Source organism: Corvus cornix, chromosome 1 (genome assembly GCF_000738735.6).
Source record: "Corvus cornix cornix isolate S_Up_H32 chromosome 1, ASM73873v5, whole genome shotgun sequence".
NCBI lineage: Eukaryota > Metazoa > Chordata > Aves > Passeriformes > Corvidae > Corvus > Corvus cornix.
In genome coordinates this window covers 102,871,942-102,898,624 of record NC_046332.1, presented here as the reverse complement: position 1 = coordinate 102,898,624, position 26,683 = coordinate 102,871,942, and the positions used below count along the sequence as shown (strand labels likewise).

Sequence of the window (26,683 nt, the reverse complement as noted above, 5' to 3'; positions counted from 1 at the left end):
TAAAGAAGATTAGGAAATTGGTATCAAAGCCAATTTTGAATTGATCACGCTTTGCTCTGTTTGCATGTGAGCACACAGGGCATATCTATAAAGTTAATATTCTCCAAGGCAGGCAGAGAGCAAAGAAAGAGAACGATCTCCCTTTGACTAACCTTATCTGTCACACAAGATGTCACTCTGTCCTTTGTTTGCAAGGGGTGGTGAGGAGCAGATGCTGTGTGCAACGTGCTTCTCTGGGCAAAACAGTGGGTCTGGACAGAAAGCTGTGCTGGGGATTATGTTCTTAGACCCAGCAGTCACTTTTTTTGCCTTCATTCTTCATCAGGCCAAATGAGCTTGTGAGGTCTCACACTGCCCACTGAAAGAAAAGCAGGAGGAATCCCTGAGATCTTTGAACCCAATTCCAATGATGATCTGGTGGCCAAGGTGTTTTGACTTCACATGACTCTCAGATATCCAAGTTCCCCCCTTGCAAAAGAGGCGTGCTTTGCTGCAAGTGAACTTTGAAAGCATTATAGCATTTTAAAGTCATCTTCATAAAGTTTTTCTTCAAGAATTATCGCTGTTGCTGAGATTCCATTATACAGAGTTAGTATTTTTAATCTGACTTTTGAACAAAACCAAGCAGTTTCTTAGGGAGAATTCACAGAATTTTTATTTAAGAGCTAGTAAAGTTTCTACATACTGACCTTGAAAATGAAAATATCTTTTGTCTGGATTCATACTTCAGGAAAAAGTCAAAAAATTCTTACTGTTCAGTAAAGAAATCAACTATTTTCCTTGTCATCACATGACAGCAGTATCTGTAGGGTTACCTGGAGACCTGCTCACTGTGAATGAAAATAAATGGGGCAGCACACTAGCAGCAGTAACACCAAAAGATCCATTAACAGCATGTTTGCTTAGAATAGTGTGAACACCACAAATTGCATTATCTTGTGGAAAGTTGGTACAGTGGCTTGCCAGAAAACAATCTGGACATCCAAATATTTTCCCTAATGTCTGATATTCACAATACAGAAAAAATTTCACATCTAGGGTACAGAATTCAGGCTTTTTGGATGCATGTTCATGCAAGGCAGCTGTCATCCTGATGGAGCTCCTCGGGGGGAAGATTGTCCAGGATGCTGCTGCTTGCCTGAGCTGTGGCTCTCTGCTTGGGACACAAGGGCACGGGAGATGTGGCTGTGGCTAAGGATGTGCCCATAACTGAGGTGGTCAGTGCCAAGTCCCTGTGGATGGACTTCTAGGTACTCTGCACCAGGTGTGATGGGTGCCCTGGACACTGTGCTGGTGGGTATCCTTCAGGAAATACTGCCAGGACATGGCCAGGTGAATTTGCACTTCGGTGGAACAGCTCAAAACTGCAGGTTCCCCATGGACCTGGATGTCTTCTGGTTTACTTACTACTTACCTGAGCCAAGAGAACTTGGCTTTCCCTGACTCTGCATAAAATGGGAGGAGCCTCTTCATAGGTGAAAATGTCAGAGAGCAATGAAATTGCAGACTGACCTTTATGATACCAGTCCTAGTCTGTGTTTTCTCTTTTAAAAAAGGGAAGCTCTAGCTGTATATGCACTAGGGGAAAAGGTAGCACATCTGCCTGTGGAGTCAAACATATAAATTTACAGTTTGAAATTTATATACTTTTACAGTTTGAACTGAACGATTTTGGCCCTGGGAAAAAAGGGAAGGACTCACTTCCCATTAGCCTAGTTATTCTGCTCAGGGATTTACAAAATGAAAAAAAAAAAAGGTGGTTTCAAGGACATCTATTTTCTTTGCAGAAGTGGTAATTAATAGTCTGCACTAAGTGGATTTGACAGGTGCAGAGTGCTGACTGAGGAATTTGTGTCATCATCTTTACAGTTCTGTACAAGAGTAAATGTTGACTTCACGAATTGTACTTGGTTTTGTTAGGCTGGGTTCTACGTAAAGGCAGAAAATCTTGAAAAATGATATTAAAGCTGAATATTCACTTCTGGCCTGGACATTCAAATGGGCAACTCTAGGGACAGAGTGGCTTTTTATAACCTCATTCCTGGACCACTTTTCCAAAAAGAAGCGTGTTGCATGACTCACCTTTTTTTCTTCTACATGTAACACTTTTTGGTTTGCAAAGAAACAGTTCAAATACCCCAAAGTCTCAATCTCCTATTTATTCTCACTCAGGTGACTTGCAAGATCTGCAGATACTGTTGCTCAGTGGAAATGTCAGGCATACCAGCACTGAACCACAGTTTCTGAAGACATAGTCACCACCTATAAAATGAAGCTTCTTCATTTAAAAATGCTCTTTGTTTCTAGCTTCAAAGAAAGCATACAAACTCTGAACAAGTTGCACCAGGGTAAACTACTGAAAATCAATGATTGTTAGGGAAAGTGTCTGAGGATACTGTTTGAAAGACAAATAAATAAAATTCAGAAAAGGTGAAAATATCCTTTTCTAATTTATCATCATGTAAAACATCTACTAAAAGACTATCACTCTGTTTCAAGACCAAGTGAAAATTATTTAACAAGTAATTTTAAACAGTAACAAATGATAAAAACTGCAAAACGAAACCTGAAGACAACAACCTAAATTTTTATAATCTCTGGAAGGCATAAAAGACTTACTTACTATGTCTCAATGGCATCCCACTAAGCAATCCCAGCCTATTTGTTGAAAATTGACACTAAAACAATTTTCAAGATTACAGAAAGCACCACACCATGCATATATTGTTCTAAACACATTAAATTGCAATTTGGTGTTTTGCATGTTACTTGCTGAAAGCCTGAGAATGTTTTTGAATAAGAGAAAAGCTTTCCTGTGCAAATAATCCCTTAATTTTGACAGCACTGTACTTTTCACTTTTTAAAAACAGCTGTTCAACCAAACTTTCTTATAATTCAAAAAGTACAAAGTAGCATTGGTATTGGGGAGGATCATAAACTTATGTGCTAGTGCTTTTTATTGATGGAAGGCTCAATATGCACACTGACTATCTTCTAAATGCAGACTTCGATTTTTCTCCTAGTAAGTCAGGTAATTGGTGCATTACTGGATCAAGGCTAATAGACTTGGTATGTCACACAATAGCTTACTCTTGCCTAAAGAGGAAAGCTGCCAGGAATGGGGAAGATCTCTGGTGGCCACGTCATTCATCCGAAGTTGCATATTCTAGTGCTTCTGTCAAAAAAGCACAAACACACCCCCCAAGCTGTGGACCAAGGTTTATTTGCCCCAAACTTTCCAAAATGAGAAATAGGTTTGCCTGTTAAATTATTTATCCACATTCTCTCTAAAATCCTTATGAGCCACTAAGCAAACATGAATACTGCACAGCCCTATGGTATCCTCATGTTGGAGTGTTTCTTAAAAATACTGGCTACTGCAATTCTTATTACTAAACCCTGGTGTTGCAGAGATCAGATACTGGGTTTGAGGCAGACTTGGTTTATTCTAGCTTGAGCTGTGTGACCCTGGACAGGAACTCCGAATAAAGAAACCCCTGGGCCTTTATACCCTCACAGTTCGTGCACAAGATCTTCACAAGTGCCCCCACATGCACCTCTTGATCCACTGGAAATTTATGGTCTGGGATCATCTAACACCTCATTGGATTCTTTATCCATGTTCACATGGACAGGCCATTAACTGCTCTTATCTTCTGACTTGGTGCAGCCCTGGGACCTCTTTTGCATTACTGGGTACCAAAGTCTCAGCCCTTATTTGAAAGTATCTGCTCTTTCTCTGTTTCCTCCCCTGCTGAGCCAGCTATGCTGACAAAGGGAGCTCATTTCAAGCCCACCTATAGTGTTTCATGCAGGGCCTATTTGTGCTAAGTTGTGAGCAAGTTACAATTAAGCCTTTGCATTTCTCATATTCTCTAAATAAATTTATTTTAATCCCAAACAGCCAGACACCTAGAGAGGAAAATACCATGCTGTAAGCCTTTGATTGTTGCTTTTGTTGTATTACTTCATTGAAATGATGGTGAGGCATTGTAATAGGCTGCCCAGGGCAGGGGTTGCGTCACCACCCCTGGAGGTGTTCAGGTGTGGGTGTGGCACTTGGGGATATGGTTAGTGGTGAACATGGTGGTGCTGGGTTAACAGTTGGACTCAATGACCTTAGAGGTCTTTTCCAACCTTAAGAGTTCTCTGTTTCTATGATTACAGCATGGGGTAAAATCATTGTCTCTGGTAGCCACATATTCTTCACATTGCAGCAAAAGGTGAAGACACTTTGTTTAAAACCCCATCTGTCACCACGAGTGGAAAATAAAATGAAAAAGATAGGTTTACTACTTCAAACACAAATTTGCAGGAGGACTGCGCTTTTCCACTGTTCCCTTGATTGCCGGCTGGTTGTGGTCTCCGTATTGGTGTGGTGTCCTTTTGACAGCTGGGGTACAAGGCTGAGATACAAAATTATCCAGGCAGAGCCAGCCCTTCATTTCTCTTGCCACATGCACCAGTGCCTGGACCAGTAGCAGTGCCAAACCCCAGGCTGCCATCACCAGGGTAGCTAGTAAGAAAAATGTGTTAGAAAATCAAAATTAATTTTGGTCTTATAAAGAAGCCAGGAATTGACACAGAGCTACTAGAAGCTGATTTTGTCATGATCGTGGGAGATTATTAAGAGAAGGAATTTAAGGATGAACTATTACCCAAACTTCTGACACAGTCTATCTGTGGTCAAAGTCGTGTAAACAACTGGGACGGGGGCTCAGTAGGGGAGAAGCTGCGATGGAGCAGAGGGAAGACAAGCGGGCAGCAGCTGCCTTCGCTCCACGGGCAGCGGAGCCGCGGGCGGTGCGCGGGGGCGCTGCTGCCGGCGAGGGGCGGGCAGGGCAAATGATAAACGAGGCGCGATCGGCCCGACGGCGCCGCTCGCTCTCAGTGCCGCCGACGGGAGCGGGCGCATTGTCCCGGGAAGGCACGGCGGGGTGGAGCCGGGCTCCGCGCTGGGCTGCCCGGGCTGTCTCGTTCGGGGAGGGCGGTGCCCAGCTGAGCTGAGCCCTGTTCCGCGCCGGCCGCCTTCAACTGGCCTCGCCTCGCCTCGCCTCGTCCCGTCTCCGTGCCCGCCCGGCCACGGGGAGAAGCGCGGGCAGGAGGAGGGAGGGAGGGAGCCGCCTCACCCGGAGTTTGCCCAGCTGTTCGCGATGGGACGCGGCCCCGCCTGAGCACCTGCCGGCAGCACCGCGCTCCCCTCGTCCCTCGACGCCGCTATGGACAGCCCCGCGGGCGGCAGCGCGGCCGCGGAGCCGGCACCCCCCGGCGCGGAGCCGGAGCTGGCGGCCGGGGGCCCGGCAGAGGCCGAGGCGGCGGAGTTGGGCTCGGCAGCCCCGCGGCCGCGCTGCCTGCGGGCCGTGTACGTGCTCAACGACCCGCCCAAGGCGGGCACCGGGGCGCGGAGCCCCGAGGCCGGGGCGCGGCAGTGCCTGCTGCGGGCCTGCGAGGCCGAGGGAGCCCAGCTAAGCACCGTCAACTTCGGCGAGCTGGACTTCGGCGAGACTGCGGTGCTGGACACCTTCTACGACGCGGGTGAGCGGGCTGGGCTGAGGCGGGACGCGGGGCGGGGGCTCAGGCTTGACCTGCCCCGCGCCGCCCTCCCGGGTCGTGCAGGGACACAGCCGGCAGGAGTGCGGAGCGCTCAGTGAGGGCGGTGCCGGAGAGGGGGAGCGGGGCTCTTGGCGAGAGGTGTGGGGACAGGGAAATGGGTGCGAAGGGATCCTGGTGTAATGCGTCCAGCACACTGAGGAGGAGAAGGTTTGGGAAAAAAGTTCAGGCTCTTACAGAAGCTGCTTGAGTCACCACGGTGCGTTGCCCCAGCAGAACTGTGGATCCTACAGTACCAAGAGCTCTAAGGCGTAGCAGAGCTCCTCCTGGGGTGGCTTGCCAGCCTCTGATCTGGCTTGGCTAGAGGCTTCATGTTCACCCACTCTCACTCCAGACTGTGAAATTGGCTTGTATGTGAACAAAGTGATCCAGTATTGCTCTGAACAAGGGCCCCGAGGAACACTTGTGGGTATTGCCCACCCTGTTCAGGTTCCAGCTGTTAACAGGTGTCTGATGGTTCAGAAAAAAGCTACTGTCCCTTCACTCAAAAATGCCTGACTAGTTGGGCACTATGGCAGAGAGCTGTGAGCTTTTTGAGCACACAGAGGAAGCCTCTGAGCCAATAGGTATTATAAACGAATCAAGGTGAGTATGCGGACCTGTTGCTGGCATGCAGACATACATATTTCTCCTATCTGTATGAGCCAGCATTAGGAAATGCAGGGAATTCACAGACTCCAAAGATGGAAAGTACTCTTTAAGTCCATGTTGATGTTCATCTTTCATAAGAACTTTGTTTTGTTCATGAGATGTGTTGAAGAATATTTCTTAAAACTTTAGTCTTATTTTAAATTCTCATATGATTATGAGTCCATTTCATCCCAGTAAGTCTCCCAAATATTGAGAAACCTCACATCCTTTTTTGTCATTGTTTTTTTCTCAGTCGGTGTTTTTGTTATATCTCTGCTAGCAAGGTTGACAAATGTGTAATATATTCTTTGTGTGCCTTGCTACACAAACTAGCAATTTCTTTTATAGCCCTTCTGAAGGTAAGCATAATAAGGTACCTACCAACGCAAAATTATTTCTCCGTTTCTACTAATAGCGCTATTAATGTATTAGACACACACCTGCAGTGCAGTGTACTGAGAAGCTGAGACAGCTATTTAAAAGGTTTTCTTAAATTGCTGCATTCTGAAGTGAGTGCCTCTTCTCTGGGAATGTGCCCTAACTTTGCAGATTTTTGCATTCAAGTAATCTTGTCAGACCAAGATCATTTTATCACTATTTAATTCATTATTTAATACTATTTTGTAATAGTAAAATTTCTTTTTACTGGATACACCTTCAACACTCTTATATCCAGATTTTGTCAATTAAAAACTAATTGAATAGTCCATAATCAGGAATTGTTCCAGAGACTGTTAAAAATAGTCTTTTTGTGGATTTCTTTCCAGTAGCAACGATTTGAGATCAGCCAGGGAGACAACATTTTAGTTTGGATTATGTATGCCTGGGATTGCTGGCATCTATTCAGTTCTTAAGAAGAACATCGTTAAGAATAAGTTTTAATATGAATGCTCCTATGGTTCATGATGAACTTTGTGTCAGGAAGTTCCCATGTGTTTACTTTAAAAAGAAAAAAATCCGAAGAAGTTTTATTGCTGCCTGGGTAAGATACTGAGCAGGTGTTTCCCATACTGAAGATATCTCTTACAGTGTATATTTACTTTCTGTAGCTGGGGGGCAGAGCCTTGAAAAGCAGTCCCTCTTGCTTTGTAATGAGTGGGGGGTTTCTAAGAGATGCTTGCCTGTTGCCATCTCTTGGTTGGCTAGTGGAACCTTAACCATCTACTAATGCTTAATGACTGAGCAGCAAAGACCATCTCATTGTGAGTAGTATCTATGGCTCTTTGTTAAAAATGTTATCCATTAGCCTTTTTCCCTGACTGTGTCTGAAATTGTAGTCATTTACTCAGCCATTAGACAACCCCCTCCAAAGCAAGTTTATCTACCGTACTTGGTATGAATATATAAGTACATTTTGTGACAAAATCAGCAAACTTTAAGGACAGAGTGCAATGAAAAAGATCCACAGAAACCTCTTTCCTGTATTCAGACAGGTTTCCTGGTGGATGGTTTTTCAGTAGAACACTGGGAAAAGTGCTGAAAACCCACTTATATTCCATAATCAGAGTATATGTGTGTTTCTCCTTGATTGTAGCCATTACTGACTTCCCATCATTTGAAATCTTAGCATGAATGGAAGCATGACTTACACCTTTAGTTAGGTATTGCAGACCTGCAGGTAATGCAGGGATGACCCTGACCTTAAGAAATCACTCAACTTTCTAAGGTTTTGCTGTGTTGAGGGGGAACTACAGCACTTGTGAGAGCAAACTTAAAACTTGTGAGGTAAGAGCTTGATAAAAGAAAGATTTCTTTGCTCATTGTGTGCTAGAAACAAGCTGTCAGCAAAGTAATTTATGGTTTTCAAAAATGGGCAATGATATCTGCCTAGTAGAGGAGCAACAAGGATGCTTGACTGTATCTGTGAGAAGAAAGAAAGGTAATATTTTTGGAATAAAACCGGGTACAGGCCATTAGTGTGAAGTGTTTTTGCAGAGAATAAAAGCAATTTTCCCTATGAACAGTGAGCCTAGGAGCTAACTGAGAATTTAAAGTTTCTTCAGAATTATCGCATGGAGAAAATCAAACTGTAGGCACTGCAGTGCATTCAGAATCAGCTTGAGAGACACAGTGAAAAGGTGAGTGTGACTTGGCTATAGTGGTGTTACAGGTAGAGTGATTTATAGCTGCAAAGGATGTTCCTGTTCTGAATGTACTAAGAAAGCAAGCATCATGTCAAAGTCAAATGTCTGATCTGTACCTCTGTTAAGGTGATGTTAGATAGAAAAAATGTAGGTTTTTTTTCCTTGTCTACTCAAAACTTTATCAAATCTTAATGCTTCAAGTGCCAGACAATAGGGTATTGCTACAGCAATAAGTGAAGGAGTGTACAAAGTACAGTTAACAGATTTTGGATGTTCCCATTTTGGTTTATGAAATCCTGTCTCTGTAGCTGATTATATTTTTCCCTCATGAGGGATGTTCAGTAGTCTGTTTTGAGGCTTGGAATATTTCTTTGACCATTTGACCACAGCATTTAGAAGTTACTACAGTCAGCAGGATGAAAATCAGCTGAAAGGAAGACAACCTAGAGAGAGACCGGTGTACTGAGAAATAAAGCTAAATGTTGACCTGAGATTAATTAGTATTCCTCTGACAATCCAGAAACTGTCAGATAATTTGTGAGTATAGGGGGAATATTTTGAAGTCTGTTTCTGCTGTCTTGCTATGTATGAACTTCTATAACCAATATCCTGTGTTATAAGGCAGCCCCAAAATGTGTGCTCTCTGCAGACCTGTCATCATCCAGAGCTAAGACTTGGGAGTGAGCCCAGAGACTGAAACATGGGTCCTGCTTATTTCTGTACTATAGTTGAACCACTCTTAACATAACCCTAATTTCTTGTCCCTGAAACTCTTTTTCTTCATGTTTCCCTGTGAAAGGGGAAGGAGGAAATATATTTGCTGGATCCTGATTTTCAGGCTCTGGCACCCACTGGGAGAATTGTTGTTGCCTGTTCCCAGCTGCTTTCCCTGAAACCCTCTGCCCTCAGAAGGCCAGTGTCCCCACTTCAGAATTGGCAGGGGTGCTTCAACTTCTTCAGCCCGAAGGCTGAGTGTATCAGGTGCAGTAAACACTTGTCACTGGTTTAGGATAATATACAGTGTGGTACCGGTGTAGCTTAGCTGGAGTCACAGCTTCCCTTGCTGACTCTGCTGCAGGGAGTGCAGTCTCTGACAGGAATGACAGTTGAGGGCAACTACCTTCATCAGACCTTCCTGCTGCAGTTGATCTTTGCCTCTGGGTGTGACAGTGAGCAGTGGTGGAGTTAAGGGTTAGCGCTCTGATGCTTACTTCAGCAGGCAGGGTTTGCTGTTTTTCTGAGGAATACTTAAAATCTTTCCTTTCTTTTCCCATGCAGCTCACTCAGTGGCTAGGGGTGTATTTGCTTTAAATCTCAAGAGATATATATATACAGAATACAAAAATATGAAGAGAAGCAAACTAACCATCTTCAGAACAGGAAGGTGGTGGATGAGAGGCTGGGCTGGGTATTGTGCTGCTTTAGTGCAACAGCAGAGCTTTTGGGACCTGATCTTTTTTCTCTGTGTGGTACTGCACATCTAGAGCGACTTCAGGTGTCTCCAGCAAAGCTCTGCATTGTGACATCAAACCAAATATTCTGATAACAAAACCCTGTGATATACCCGTATTGTAGTCCTTTTATATCCAAGTGTGTGAGGCCAGTTTTAAATGACAGTAACAAGCCTGATACAATCAAGTCTATATGTCACTATCATAAAACAGTTTAGGTTGGAAGGGACATTAAAGATCATCCAGTTTCAATCCCTCTGACATGGGCAGAGACACCTTCCACTAAACCAGGTTGTCTGCTGTCCAGACTGGCTTTGAACACTTCCAGCGATGGGGTATCCACAACCTCTCTGCGTAACCTGTTTCAGTGCCTTACTACCCTCACAGTAATCTAAATCAGCCCTCTTTCATCTTAAAGTCATTCCCCCTTGCCCTATCACTACAGGCCTTTGTAAAAGGTCCCTCTCCAGCTCTCTCATTGCCCCCTTTAGGTACTGCAAGGTGCTATAAGGTCTCCCCGGAGCCTACTCTTCTCCAGGCCAAACAGCCCCAGCCCTCTCACCCTGTCTTCCTGGGAGAGGTGCTCCAGCCCTCTGATCATCTTCATAGTCCTCCTCTTGAACCTCTCAAAGAGGTCCCCACCCTTCTTATGCTGGAAACCCCAAAGCTGGATGCAGCATGCCAGGTGGGGTCTCACAAAAGCAGAATAGAGGGAGAGAATCCCCTCCCTCAACCTGCTGGCCACGCTGCTTTTGGTGAAGTACAGGACACAGTTGGATCGATGATCTCTGAGGTCTTTTCTAACCTAATTAATTGATTCTGTGATTGGTTGATTAATTCTGTGATTCATGCACTTTCAGCTTCCTTAGATGGTTTCAAACCTCCTGTTCTACAATGGGCAGTTCTTCATTCTCCCAGTCCCTGTCTTTTCCTTCTGTGACTCTGGTGGTGTGGCTGGAGCATCTGCCAGTGAAGACCAAGGCAAAAAGGTTACTGAGTACCTCAGTGTTTCCCATATCCTGGGTAACCATGTGTCCTGTTTCCTTCTGGAGACACATCATATTTCCCTATCTTCCTTTTATCTCCAACGTACCTCTAAAAGCTTTTCTTGTTGCCCATGATGTCGCTGGCCAGATTTAATTCTATCAGCGCTTTAGCTTTCCTAACCTGATCCCTGGTGGCTGCTCGGACAATTTCTCTGTGTTCCTCCCAGGCTATCTGTCCTTGCTTTCACCCTCTGTAGGCTTTGGTTTTGTGTTATGATACATCTCAGGTGCTGTGACATGTGATGCATTCAAGAGGCATATTTTGCTTTTATGATATTAGCTGGGGTCAATTTCCGACATTTCTTTCAGAAATGCTTATTGGTATTCAGAGATTTGCATGTTTTTGTTTAACAGTGGAGACCATTATTTTCATAATCAGAATAATGGAAAGGTTAGGGATGGAGGGACCTTAAAGATCATCTTGTTCCACCCCGCCCTGCCTTGTGCAGGGATGCCATTCACTAGATCAGATTGCTCAAGGCCCCATGCAGCCTGGCTCTGACCCTTCAGGGGCGGAGTATCCACAACTTCTCTGGAACCTATTCCAGTGCCTCACCACCCTCCAAGAAAAGAATTTTTTCGTAACATCTAACTTAAACCTGTCCTCTTTCAGTTTAAACTCATTACCCCTTGGTCTCTCCATTGTAGTCAACATATCCCAAGACTGTCAGCTGTGATAAATGGCTTTGTGTCAACCCTTTTGCATTTTCTGTGTGTAACCTGAAAGGCTTCACTTCGGTTCAACTTGCATATGTTCTGTGAAGTAGCTCCTTTAATGTCAGCTGAACGGGCTTAGGAACCTGCAAATAAATGACCATAAATAGGTAGAATTTTCTTTGGTGTATTGCCATAGACCAAATGCAAGGTCAGGACTGTATTCAGAGAAAGATACTAATAACAAAAAGAAGAAACGGAGAACCTCTCTCTAATGGAGAGAGACTCTGTTTTATTACTTCTCCTTTTGGAAGATCTATTTTTAGCTGTGATGGGTCATGTGGAAGGACATACCAACAATCCAAACCCAGTGTAAGTCCTACCTTTTTTTTGAAGCTTTGAATGAAGCGGTTTGCATCTCTAAAAATCTGATACTAGCCATGCAAATTTGGGCTTCTTCCATTGTTCCACGGTGAGATTATGAATAGGTGTATGTACTGTCTATGTGAAGTGACTCATTTCTGTGCCATGACTTCTGGATAAAGGAAAAAGAGTGCAGTTCTTTCTTTTCCCAGGTTTCCTGTGCATGAAACTTCCTTGCATGAGAAAACCCCAACAAAACCATATAACAACCCAGACTACAGCTGTCCATTTTCTTTTCTTGTCTTTCTTTCCTCCTGAACTTAAATACTAAATTTGAGAAGGCTCCTCAGAATTTGACTGTGTGACTGGGTTTTGTAGCCAGAAGCATGTCAGATGATTCTTATCTGTTGAATCAGCTAACAAGGAATCATCTCTCTGAATACAATATAAATTGTGTTTCTGCTATTACTCTGCAAGTAATACTTTTCATTGTGTGATTTTAAGTCTTATTGAATTTCACTAAATAGACTTAGAAGCTTTTACACCCATTACAACCATTACAAATGACTTCGAAAATTTGAACATTTAGGATTATTCTGAAGAGAGGAACAACTGCATCTATTGAACTGCCTGAGTTTTGAAGACCAATTATTGTCACACAGCCCTTGAAAACACTGCAGTTAAAGTGTGTTTTGGTTGTTTGGGCTTTTGGGGGGTTTGTTTGTTTGTTTTTAATATTGTTTAATTGTTTTTTTAAAAATAAAACTTGCAGCATTTTCTGGAATTCTTTCTATCAGTGAATGTTGTTCTGATGTAGTTTTTTTCCTCTGATAGGAGGAAAGAACTGTGCTGGCTATGCATACCAGTCCACTAATTCTAAAGGTCACTTTTTTTTTAAAGAATTATATGTGAACATATTTTTCATACAGTTCCTAAGTTGCTCTGAAAGAATCTACTCTGCCATTTGACTGTGAGATGTTGGTAAGCAGATCTCCAGTTCTGCCTTTTTGCATTTCGAGTTGACTCTCAGTGGCTCCCAGCTGCTCATCTCCTTTGCAGTGATTGCATGCTTGTTCAGTCTTGCTGTGCTATGTGTAGCATATTCTTCATAGGTTTAAGAATTGTTTCTCTTAGACCTGAAGTCACAAAATTAGGTCAAAGAAAAATGAAGGAAGTGTTTGCTTATGTGGGTTAATTACACTGCTTTAATTTCCATCCTCCCATAAAATAGACAAATTATGGCAGATATGTGGTAGCTCATATTATGTTCTGCAGTCATGCTCTTATTTTATCAGTGTAATCATACATTGCTTTTTTAATTGTTAAATTACACTTGCACATACTTACTAGTTAAAAAGTAACTAATGTTCCTGGTTTGCCTTGAGGTAAAGCTCTTCTGATGTGTAAGGACTTGTGCAAAACCTAATTGAGAACTCGAGATGTTTTGGTTTCCTCAAGATGGACTTGTGTCAGAGTAGTAAAGAGAAGGCTCTTGGCCAGGAACAAGAAGTAGGATACAGTGATTATGTGCATGATTATTATTTGATTTATTGCTAATTCAGTGTCTAAATACTGCTGTAATGCAGCATGTAAATAACTCTATCTAAAACAGATAGTAGTGCAATAGGGTCATGGTCTCTCCAGTTATGAACTTCAGTGAGACCCCCTTGCTTTCTAAACTCAGAGGAATTTAGGTGTCGCTAGGTCCACTTAGTCTCAGATTTGGTCAACAGTTTATGTCTAAAGGCTTATAATATAAGCAGATTTGGCTAGAAAAGTGCAGGTTAACAGTCTTTGGCCTCAGAGAATTCACAATTCCAAAGCAACAAGGCACCTATGTGGCTGCTTTAGGATTTTATCTCCACATGTGACTGGATCTTAGTGTTTTTTACTCACCTGTCAAAAAGTCAGTGTTTCCTATCTGTAGGCTGGACATACGCTGCAGGCTTCCGTGCTGGGAGGGGGCTCCACCTGGAAGCTGCTTGAAACACTGGGAATCTATTGGCCCTGTCTCTGCCAGCATTTTATACCCTTATGCAGGCCAGTGTGCACCAAAGTCAGTCCTGAATATCTTGACTCCCCCGTCTCTGAAGTGCATTAATTATGCATTCAGACAGTTCCTCCTGCAATACTCACCTGGTGTTCTAATCCTAGGAAAGCCTCATTGTGATCAGGGACTGCAGAAAGGGAGAGGGTGTGTGGAGCTGTGTTTGGAGGATGCATGCAATATCTTTGTTGAGTCAGCATCACAAGCCTCAAATTCAAACTCTGGCTGCAAACCTGGAGATACTCAGGGCATGCTGCTGCTGCCATGCATATGGAGGAGCAGCTGCAGGGGTGTTATGTGGCTGAAATTTGGCAGTCGAGATAGGTTTAGGGTCTTCCTTAGGAGGGCCTCAGTGTGGTTTGCCGCTTGCAGGTGAAATCTCTTAACAGGGTAGGCTCTGTTTGCCATGCACTTCAGGAGGGATGTGAATTGCTTTAGCCTCAGGCTACCTTTGAACAGCAAGATGGGTGCCTGAGGCTGAGCCAAGAGAGGGCTCGCAGCTGTTGCTTTATCCTGTGCCCTGGCACAGGCTGGATATAAACAGCGTAGCTCCAGTCTCAGCTGAGGTCAGGGGGATTCAGTGGGCAGTCAATGGGTCAAATGTGTCTCACAGTATAATTTCACTCTACCTGTCTTCTTTCAGAAGTGCTGCAGTTACTCTCACCTTTTCCTGTGAGGTTGGGCTGGTTATAGAAACATGTCAGGAACAAAAGTTGTATTGCTGTAGTCTGCAAGGAGGAGACATGAATTCTGACACAAGTACTGGATTGCTGTGTCATGGGAAACCACTCATGCTTTTTTTGTCCTTCATAGGGTCAGCCTGACGAGGTCAATGATTCTGCTGTGGTGTTCAAGGTGGTAAAATTAAAACTTCTCAGATATTCTTTGGTAATGCTTCTGAGCATTTAAAGTTTTGTCTAAGTCAGTAGTTCAATAGCTGTTACGTCTTGGAGTGCAAAGCCCGATAGGATTCACAACCTTAAAACTTGTACCCCAGCTTTTATTACATTGAAGGTACATGATCCCAGCCTTGGTTAGCATAATCTTTCTTTAACTGGAGCAGGCTCTGGTGACAGGCAGAAATCTGAAATGTGATGAAACAGTAATGACACTGTTAGGACTACATCCCTAGCCTTCTGCTGATGTGGGATGGTACAGCTAAATCCAGCAGTAAGGGAAGTACTCCAGTTTATCATAGCAGAACCTGGGCACATATAGTTGTGTCTATTCTAGTATATACTGCTTTTATTCTTAAATTACATTTTAAAAGTCTTCAGTATCTCTTTAAAGCAAAACACAAGGAGAATAATCTCTAAGTGCTTTTTTAACCCTGTTTCAGTATAATCTTTTTTGTTTCATTTTGTATCATGTTATGGAGGGAAATGTCTGGATTCTCTGTGTTTTGTGGGGGTTTTTTTCTGTTCAGGAAAACATGCCCTCATGCACAGAACTGTAGCTCAACCACTGGTGGTCATGGGCCTCTCAACAATTTGAAAAGTGTTTATTACATGATTTCTAAAGCTTTTGAAGTGTATGCTAAAAATGCATTAGTTCTGGAAAACAAACAAACAAACAAACTTCCATGTAAATCAGCATGGAAGTTTATGACAATAAACTTTCTCTAAAATTCTTTGGTTTCATACTGGTGCCAGCAGTGCTTTCCATGAATTGTGGTACTTTCCTGCCTCCAGGCAAGTCAAAGCCAATGGTAGATTCTATGAAACTGATTGTGGGGAAAATAACAGGGAAGTTACTTTTTTAAACTTGGGGTAGTGAATTACTTGCCACTTGATTGCTGTCCTTTTTCCCTCCTTCCCTTTAAATTTTTCTACAACTATTTAGTAGCTACATCAGCCACAAGAAATTGTGCTGAATCAAGTGTCTTTGCCTTAGTCACAGAAAAGCTGCAGGTTTTTTCTATTGCAGAAAAATATCTGCCCATAATAATTCACTCAGGTGAAGACTAGCTGCATTAACTCTACTGTTGCTGCTTTTCACTCCCAGAACCTGAAGAAAGAAATTTCTTTCTGCTACTTTGTGTGTTGAGGGAGACGTTAGTTATTAGTTTTGCCTTTGCTTGGAGAGTGACAGTGTGAAACCGGAGTTGGGAGCTGGTAAATGAAAACAGTACAAGGCTGTATTCTGTCTGTGTGTTGCTTTCTAACAGTGCTAGACCAGTAATCTCTGTTGCGCTAATCTTAGTAGATAATAAAAATTTACAGGAGAAAAGCTAATGTTTACCATGGTGTTACTGTTTGGTAGTGGGCTGCCTTATTTAGCAGAGTTTCTGTGTGCACAATCCTGTTTCACACAGTAACTGTCAGATTTTATCAGCATCAGCTCTGCCTTCTGTGGAGCTGAGATACTTGTTTCAGTATTTTCTTTGCCAATGGATGTTTGGCATGCTTCAGTCTTTTTAAACCCAGTTTGAGAAGAGGACATGATCACCAAGTGCAAAGCCAGGCACTGTGCTTGTTTTTACTACTGTTGTTTATGGTGCTTAAGGTAACTGACAAGTTATGGGTTGTTGTCAGCTGGAGAAAGTATCCAAATCAGAATGAAGTCTGAAAATGGTTAAGATGGATTTCTTGTTTTCATGATAATTAAATTTTGGAACTGATAAACTTAGCTTTTTGCTTAGTAAAATAACAAGACTGGGTAAGTCTTCATATTGTTTAGGGGAAACCAGAAACTGCCTTGACTTTCCGGCTTGTAATCAAGTAAAAAAGAATGATGGATTATTTTTTGTTTTTTTTTTTTTTTTTTACCCTTTAATGCCTCTTCAGCTTCCTCATTTTTCAGTAGTGCCTCTACCATGGTATAATAAAAATTCTGAGAAGAATAACAAGTTAATTTCCACAAGTTTTTTGTATTTTGGACAATTTTATAGATGAACATTCAGAATTTAGCATCTTAAATCTAAACTTTCTTGCATAGTCTTACCATGACAAGGTACAGATTAGCCTGGAGATGTTGGTGGATGAGAAACTTGACATGGCCCAGCACCCCAGAGAGCCAACTGCACCTGGGCTGCATCCAAAGCTGCATGGCCAGCAGGTAGAGAAAGGGGATTCTCTCCCTCTGCTATAATGAGACCCAACCTGCAGCTCTGGGGGCCCAACATAGGAGGGATGTGGACGTGTTGGAGCAAGTCCAGAAGAGGCCATGAGGATGATCAGAGGGCTGGAGCACCTCTCCCATGAAGATAGGCTGAAAGGGTTGGGGTCGTTTAGCCTGGAGAAGAGAAGACTCTGGGGTGACCTTATAGCACCTTGCAGTACCTAAAGGGGGCAATGAGAGAGCTGGAGAGGGACCTTTTACAAAAGCCCGTAGTGATAGGACAGGAGGGAATGGCTTTAAACTAAAAGAGGGCAGATTTAGATTTGATTTAAGGAAAAAGATCTTTACGGTGAGGATGGCAAGACACTGGCACAGACTGCCCAGAGAAGTTGTGGGTGCCCCATCCCTGCAAGTGTTCAGGGCAAGTTAGATGGGACCTTGAGCAAGCTGGACTAGTGGAAGGTGTCTCTGCCCATGTCAAAGGGGTTGAAACTAGATGATCTTTAAGGTGCCTTCCAACCTAAACAGCTCTGTGTTTTTGAGGTGAAGCATTCTGCTAAATGCTGGAGACCATGTTTAGGGGTTTGTTGTAAAATCACAATTTCATGTGATTCATTGTGTCTGAATCACCGTTTGGAAGGACTAATGTTCCTCTGACTCTGTAGTGATCTTAGGGAATGGTTCCACTGTGATAACAAACAGTCTGTGTTCATGCTTAATATTTTCTGCCTACATGCTGGAAGTGTGCTGTATTTATAGGATAGTTAAAGATTAAGTGGCTATGACTTTAGAAAGATCAGCTTCTACTAAAATTCTAGATTTTTTTGATCTCTACGTAGTGTCTTGAAATAGATTTCTTTCATTTTTTAATGGAAGCTGCCCATTTTTAAAATTGCAGCTTTGAGTGGTACATAAGGATTTTTTCAGTTGCACATGCAGTCTTTTAGACTGGCACATAAAGCTTGTACTGTTTACAGGAAAGATAAAAATAGCAGAGTGAATCCACATCTGCCCACCATCCGGAATAGTGTATCAAGGACTCTGTATCTATGTATGAGTGCAAGTCTCTTGGCTCAAAGAGGATGCCCTGGCTTTATGTGAACTTTATTTGCATTTGCACTTTGATAACACTGCCTCTCCTCAATTAACATTTTTTTCTGTGCATAACTGACTGTGCTCTATGTGGGTCCTAAATGACAGTATGGGAGTCCACCAACATGAAGAGGCAATCTATAATATATTTATGAGGTGGGATACCTCAGTTTGGTACATAAAAAACACCAGTGCTAATGATGGAGATGTGTCTTGATACTTGTTTATAAAAAACACATTTGGGAAAAAAGAAGAGATTCAGGCTAAGAAAGTCTCACTTTTTTATATGCTATATTTTTAATTCATAAAGAAAAGAATAAAGGTCTTATTTTAACCCAGACTTATGAGCTTTAGTGTTCTGAAATATTTTTTCTTTCTATTTTAGTTCCATCTATTTTGATTCCTTTTCTTATGTCTCATCTTTCTTTGAGAAGAAGATAAAGATCAGCATAATTTTACTTTTCTATTTTTTTTTTAATATATGTTGTTGGCCGCTGTGTGACCTGTGGGAGATGTGCAGATTTAGCAGGTTTTTATGTCCCCCAGCCAAGGTATTCAACATTTAATGATGGGTGACTCTCAAATGGTTTCATTTGGATAAATGTCTAAAAGGTTGAAGCTTATCTAACCTCCTTGGCCTAAAAATTGATTTGACTGCAGCTGGGGAGAAAGGGACGACCTTCCTTGTTGAATTTCTTACTGTCTTTAATTTCACTTAGGGCAGGTTATCTAGTCATGTAACCTTTTTTTTCCCTATACTTCATTCCCTTTGATTGCCTTTGATGACCCAGTGTAGGAAGTGCAGAGGTGCAGGAAAAGTTAAATAAAGTTCACCTTTCTCATTCCATGCACCCACCCCCCCTCCAATTACAGGCAAGGTTCAAATTAGGTTCAGGCTTGGGGTGTTTTTCCTGTGTGCTTTCAACTGGCTGGCTCCACTCTAGTGCACTGCAGTGGAAATGGTCTCATGTGAGCCTTGGCACACTGCTAGTGCAGCAGGCAAGCGTGAACTGCCTGGTTTTAATTTACTCTGCTGTTTCTTTTCTTCTCTGATACTAAACAGGGCAGAAAAATGTCCTGTAGAATCAGTAGGTTCTTTGGCTTGCAGAAAAAATTTAGGAAATAGTGTTATCCTTAATGACTCAGCATAGTGAAAAGAATGTATGATGTGGGACAGTTACTCATTATGTCTGTCTAGCATCTATATAAACATTTTTAATATACTGAGAGTATATAAACAGAGAAAATTATTGAACAGGTGTCCTTCTCAGATCACCTGTGACTGGTAAGTACTTTTTTAGTGTTCTGGATACATAGATTTAAAGCAAGAAATGAGCAACTTCTGGAATCTTCATTTGTCTAACATCTGTGAACAAAAAAAAAGGAGACGAATGTGGATTATTTAAATACTCTTTGAGAAGTTTAAAATGCTGCTTCTTTACTATTCATTTCGGTATAAAGGTTGAATGAAAAATGGAAATACCTGTCTTTTTGAGGTATAAATCAGGCATAGTATTATTCTGTAGATGTTTAGCTGTTTTGCAGGTGGAAGACTACAGTTGCTGAATCAAGAGACTATTCAAGTTCTAACTCATACCAAGGTACAGTAGGATGATAGAAGTGAATCACTTAGGTAAAATATTAGGAATTTTCTTCTCTCTGAAGTCATTGGGTTTGTTACAAAGTACCTTTAAAATGAGGGCTCTGTTTTTCAAAGTCACTGTTTCTGTTTCAGTGGGGTATTTTTTTTTTCTTTCTGGAACTCAGAATCTTAACTGCATGGTCAACAAGTCCATCTCTGAAGTTCCAGTTTATGTGACTAGGCTAGTGTCACACAGCAGCTGTCGGGTAGGAAGAAGCAGGTATGGAATTCAGTTTTGCAAGCAAGCATTCAGCTGCTTAAGCCATGATAATGCCCTTTTTATTCCTGCAATGTTGTCAGCCTCTGTCACGGTGTCACTGCTCAACTTCAGCAGCCACTGAGGCTGATGGGAACTGCTGTTCCCCACACACCCCACAGTCACTTATCTGTTGTGAGCTGTTGTCATGGGGTAATCCCAGCAGGCAGATGAACACCGTACAGTCACTCACTCCCTCACCAGCAGGGTTGGAGAGATAATTGGAAAAGTAAAACAACTCATGGGTTGAAAAAAGGACAGTTTAATGTAAGGCAAAAGCTGCTTATGTTGTGTGAATTGTTTGGCACCAAGGCCAGCTCAGGTTGGGTCACTGCTGCACTTGCACTGCTTCTTGTAAGGCTTCTCCCCCAGTGGTTCCTGCTGTAGAAATGCCTATGACATGCAACTCAAATCGTGGTTGCAACCATGTAAACATATATCTACTGAAGTCTGCACCCCTGCTCCCTTTGGACCAGACCATAGGGTTTAAAATTGCAACAAAAAAAAGGAAAAAGAAAATTGACTCTATCTCAGCCAAAACCAGCACAGCTGTGTTTAAAAAAGTTTATTAGAATGTTAAGATTCTTCAGTGTATTTTAACAGCAGTTAGGTAGCCAGTATCACCACCTAGCTATCTATCACTCTAGTGATAGTATTTCACAGTATGTATAAAGGAAGGGTTGTTTATCTTGCAGCTTGAGGTGATTAATAGTTTTTGATTTTTACACTGTACATGGTCAAATGGTTGATGCCAACCTGAAATAACAAATTGCTTTAATTTGTCTTTTTTTCCTATTTTACTTCTGATGGGTGCCTGTTTATAAGGTTTAAAAACCAGTAATTGTAAATGTAAGTACTTCGTTTTAGCACTCATGAAAAATGATTACAGTACAGTGTGGATGATTGTAAGAGGTATGTACTATCTCAGCCTAGAGTCTTTTTTACTACTTACAGAATTGGATTTTTTAGTTACAGATGCAAATGTCTTTCGTTATACAATATGTAAAACGTGAGTTTTCATGAAATTAAATTTTTAACCTTTATTTCTTTCAATTGTTGTAAAGTTTAACAGTTTCTTAAAGTACTTTTCCAGGAGGTTAGTGTGAAGCTGGTAGCTGATACCTCTCACAGGACTGATTAGCTACAGTGATAGAGCCTCTTGCTACTGTGCTAGCACTGAGATAGCCAGAAATTGCCAAGTTAAATATAGGTTGAGGAGTAATGGGAGAACAGGATGGTGAGAGAGAGACTCAGAGACAGTGGATCACATGAAAGAGGTAGGAGTTGCAGGCAGCCATAAGCATTCATCTGCCTGAACTATGAAAATGCTGAAAATGCTAAGAGCCATGTGATGGTATCTCTCAGTTCCTAACCTGGGAGTTTGAACAGTGTAATTTTGCAATGAAATGTCATAAATATTGATCTCTTGTGCATGTGACAACTTTTATAATTCATTTATTACCAGTATGGAGATCTTGGCAGGGTCCATCTCATATGATTGTGGTCGGTAACTAAAGATCTGTGGCTGTGGTCCCAGCATGGGTAAATTTTTACAATCCTTCCACAAGGAAGGGAGGCTTTGTAAAGGAGTGTGTGCTGTGTGAGTTTCCAGAGACAGTGTGTGTGGACATTCTCTTTTTTACTTTAAGCTCTCACACTACTGTGAGTTAACTCCCTCAGGCTTGAGGCTGTGTTGTTCCCAGGACCTCACAAGCTATGGTATGAAAGGAAAAAAATAAAATAAAATAGAAGGTAAAGTCTATTACTAGCTTTTGTATGAATGCCTTTGTCTTGCAGGGAAATGTAATGCTTATATTTGGCTTGAAGGTATTTTTGCTGAAAATTTAACTCATGTATAAACTTCATTCGTAGGCCAGGAGGTTATATTCAGTGCTTCAGTGTAATTAAACAGTGAGGTTTTATGAGTAGGAGAAAAGACCCTGGGATGAGACAGTACATGCAAAAGCACCTATTGAAGAACAGTCATCCCCACAGTTGTAGAATACTGAGTGGCAAAACAAACAACATTGTAAATTGGGACTCACAAATGAACTCCCAATTTATGGAAAACTCAAGAGTTAGGTGCTTCAGAGAGATCCCTGGAAATCTTAGGTGAGGATTTGCATTGTGGCAGTTCGTCCTTTTTCACAGGTAGAGAGAATGTGAGTAAGGTACTGATGAGAAAGATCTATAGTCCTTCTGCTTTGGCCATTTTGTGGTTTAGCTGGTGGGAACGTGTCCAGGGAAACATCTGGTGAAATAATATCATTCTTGACTGAAATGCCTTAATGGTTAATGAAATTCTTCAAAGCAGAGCTCTGAGGCTCTGTGCAAGGGGCGTCGGAGCACAGAACACTTTCCGTGTGGGTGTCTGCAGTTGCTTGGACTCCTCTCATAGGTAGTGGAGAGAAACAGGCGCTTCTGGGCTGAAGTTTTCCTGAAGTTGGTTTCTGACAGATCAGAGGAATGGGGTTCTAAAAGTGCTTTTCCTCTCTCTGTGTTGACAATGAAGGCAGTGATGACAGGCTCATGTGAGACCAAACATCTCCCTTGTGACTCTGACCAATTCACTGCTTATAACTTCTCTTTGGAACGAGCAGAATTTCATGAGGCTAAGAGGAGTTACTTCCAGACAACCTTACCCATCTGACAAATTTCTGATTTGGTGCTTGAAAGCAGTAAGTCTTCTTAATTTGGCAGGAGGGGATGTTTAACAGTGGCCAGAAAAATAAGTTCGCTGATACAGTCTCAGAATGACATGAGTTGGTTCTAATTAAATCTCTCCAAAAGAAAAAAGAAACGAACAAACCCCAACAACCTGAAGCAAAGACTGACAAAGTTAAAAAGGACTGAAAGCAAAGCTTTGTCATGGAAAATGTTAAACAACGTTTGAGCCTAGGCAAGCACTGTTTACAGTGGATTATGTATTTCTTAACTTCTGCAATTCAATATTTCAAGAAGAGCTCTTTGAGGATTAGTTCTTTGTTTCCTTCTTTCTCTAAACTGCCAATGGTAAAAAAAAAAACAAACCAAAAAATTCACAAATTATGCTATCTTCTGAGAGAGGTTATCTTCAGGTGTTTCCGATCATACAATATTTTTCTTCTTCATACTTGTGCAAAAGCATTAAAAACACATTCTGAGCTTGGATGCCCTATCTATGACATTAACTGCATTACTTTTCTTCCCACGCCAGTTCTTGTGGGTATTGGTTGTATTCTGATTTGGCAGAGTTTGAAAACTCTCCCTGAAGATCAGTTAAAAAAATAATAAGCATAGGCATGCTCTTGGCACAAGTTTTGCTTTTCTGGATCAGTAGCATTGCCCTGTTATTTTAATGTAGTGTCTTGCCTTGTTTGAAACTTAGTTTCACTGTGAATTTAATTGTATTTAAGAAGCATCTAAAATGTTTCTTAAAGCTTTTTCTAGCAAAGGTTTTTGGAAGAGTCCTTGCTTCCATTTAACAAAATAGTTCCTAATATGCAATTTCAGGGCAAAGAGTTGAAAAGCTTCAGATGATGTATCTAATGAATAAGAAAACCCCAAATCATAAAAATAAATGAGCACTCAATTTACAGATCAACTTCTAGAACTGTCAGTGTTTCTCACCTGCTGTAATTTGTTCTGTTCCTTTTAACTAAAGTGCAGTTTCTTAGGTGATGTAATTTTTGGAACAGGTATTTATATATTAAGGAATATGTATTAATTATAATTATGGCACAAATACTTTGCTGAGGTTTAGAAAAATGAGTAGTTTTAGATACTAGTTTTTCCCAAGTTGCAATAAATGCCACTGAAGCATGAAAAATATGTTCTATTTCTATTTTCAGTGTGTGTTCCATGTACCAGTGGACAGATGAAAGATGCAGTATCTGTAAAGTAACACCACAGCACTAACATGATCACTGGCTCTAATGTTTGGGTCTGACTGTAACCTTATTGTGGAGTTGTTTGTATGAAGTGGGTGTTTTGTACAGGATTACAAAAGCCAGAGATGAGCATTGGCCCCTCAGTCTTGTCTGTTCTGTTGTTTTGGATGGTTGGCTGATTTTCACAGTATCATCTGATGGTCAGTTTTGCTGGATAGGAATTGCCAGTGAATGTTATAATGTCATACATTGCTGAGATAGCCTAAGACTAAAATTTCCAAAAGTTGCCAAAGCTAGTATTTGAAATCAAAAGGACAAAATGTTACAGGTGAGAACTGATCTCATGAACAAGAAGTTTGTCTCTGGTTATGACTCAACTAAATATTTAAAATAAATATGAGTTTTATATTCCTTATCTACATTAAAATGCTGTCAGGCTCTGTGTACATGGTGCTGTGCTGGTTGCATTCATCACTGGTTTCACTCCAGCTACATGTGCCTCTGTTTTTGATACACTGGATTATTCCGTTGTCTGCTTCTTTGCACTTCACATTTCATCACCTGTGGGATGGCTGTCCAAAAAGTGCTCATTCCCGTACCTTTTCAGGCCACTGGGGGTTCTCCAAGGGCTTTCACTGGAAGCTGTATAAGGCACTTTTGTGATCTATACATGAAAAATAAGTTTTCCAGATTTCTTACCTCTACTTTCAGGCTGCAATCCAGACTGTAAGCAGTACAACTTTGCTTGGTAAATTTTAACCATTCTGATAGTTTAAAACATTCATGACTTCAGCCTTTTGCCCTGGGAGCTGAGAGGATGGAGTTTGAGTGCTCTAAACTTTCCATGTGCATAGGAAGGAGGAGCAGCCTTGCTGGGCCACATGAACTTTCTAACATCACCCAAATGCTATGGTTAGAAACACATTTGGGTGTCAGCTGTACCTCCTCCTCCTCTTCCTCCTCCTTTATGTGGATGTGTCTGCTTTCCATACAAAGGCCAGTTGGCCCACTTTGCTTAACACAGCTGTTCCAGAACTGTCTCTGGAGGTGGGACATTGCCAGTGTTAATGTGCTGTGTGTTAAGTGGAGCAAAGCAATCATTTGAATTGCTACGGTTAGCGATGCTTCTGGGTGGTCAAAAGGCTCATCTGAAAAATTAAGAGTTTTTTGGTTTCCTAATAGCAGAGCTCAGGATTTGCCTGGTCCTTTCAGGAAAGTTACCTAAGAGGAAACTTTCCTTAGTCAAGAATGCTGCTGCTGCTCAGCTAATACATAGTTTATCTTCAGCACACACCAGATTCACTGAGCAGAGTGGTTTCATGGGGAAGCATGTGCAACTGGTTTCCAGAGCAAGATTTGACACACAGAAAGGAGGAATGCAAAAGTAACTTCTGACTTCTCTCCGCCCCCACCCTGGTATTTGTGGTTCTAAGAATGCTGGCTTTTATAATTGTTAGGCATTATGTGGTTGCCTTCCATTTTGCTTGGTTAGAGGAGAAGTGAGACATTTTGGGGCGTGGTGGCCTTTCTCTTCAGTAAATCACTTCATAATATAAAACCTGTGGCAGATGTCTGAAATTGTCACTTTACAACAGTTCTTTTCCTGGGCAGACAGACAAACCATGGAAAAGCACCTTTCAGAATTTTTGCCACTTGATGCCCAGGTTTTCAGAATTCCTAAAACACTTAAATCCATTAGAGCTGCCAAAAGCAAGATATAGCTAAGTTTAGATTTTGCTTCATTTTATAGTCAGTCCATGTGTATGGATAATATATTAGAATTGGAATTCTCCCTGTTATCTTCTCAAGATAACAATAATTTAAAAATAGTGAATTAAAAAATATTTAGCCCGTATTAAAGTTTTCTTCTTTCTCCAGTTTGTGTTTGGTGTCATTAATAAAACCTGATAATGTCACTTTTTTTTCAGTGCTTACTATATGTGAACAGAAAGAAATCTTTTTTCCCCACACTAATGTGAGGATTCATACCTAATTTAATTCTTATTTTTCATGTCCTTTGAGTCACTTCCTTTTGCCTGTGAACTAAACACCCTTTCCAGAGGAAATGCCCTCTGGGCATCAAAAAGTTTCAGACATCCAGTGTGCATGCCTGTGTTTCCTTTTCTGAAGTAGGCAGTAGGCTGGAATTTGTAGTCAAGGCTCCAGCCACTCCAGGACTCTCTTGCAAAAGTTGATTGCAGCTTATAAAAACAATCTTCCTTCTTTAAGGTGCTTTGTAAGCAGTTTCTGAACTATTACAGGTAATTTTCATAATTTATACAGAATTGCAGCACTTGTTTCTAATCTACAAAAAGATAAGCTTATATAAGCAAATAGATGAAGTTGTTTTTAAAATGCTCTTTTATGTGATTATAGCATATACAAGTCTATATTGCAGGATAAATCATTACTGATGAGTTGGTTTTTATTTTTATTACCAGTTCTGGCCCTATAGCAAACCAATGATGTTAGCAAAGTTCATGCTATAATATTGCAAACTTGAAAAGGCTGAATTGAAATACCAGAAATTCCTAAATTTAAAAAAAGAGCTGCGTCTTTGTCTCCTGGGTCTTTCAGCTTCTAAGGCAATATCTGCGTTTAGTTTGGTGCTTTAGATTGTGATTGGAACAATATTTTTTCTAATAAAAGTAAGGAGATTTTAACAGGATACTGTGATGATAAAGCAGTAAGATTTAAATGAAACTTGATTCATTATGAAAGCCATAATATCATCACAACTGCTGACAGTATTTTTACACTAACATTGGCTTATGCCTAGGATCTAATGGAAGGCACCAACAGTTTGCTGGTATAACAAACTGTGCTGAAAAATCACCTCAACAGTTCTGTTGGTAGTTGCTACAAATGTGCTTTACTAC

At 41.4% G+C, this 26,683-nt stretch overlaps 1 protein-coding gene across 1 annotated transcript in view; it reads left to right on the top strand.

The window, feature by feature from the left end:
• The first annotated feature begins 4,938 nt into the window (after window positions 1-4,938).
• The window catches only part of MAP3K15 (mitogen-activated protein kinase kinase kinase 15), an 85,232-nt gene continuing 63,487 nt past the window's right edge, over window positions 4,939-26,683 (top strand). Inside the window, exon 1 of the mRNA XM_039551212.1 lies at window positions 4,939-5,535. Coding sequence (XP_039407146.1) covers window positions 5,220-5,535 — 316 coding nt within the window. The 5' untranslated portion in view covers window positions 4,939-5,219. The remainder of the gene's footprint in view (window positions 5,536-26,683) is intronic.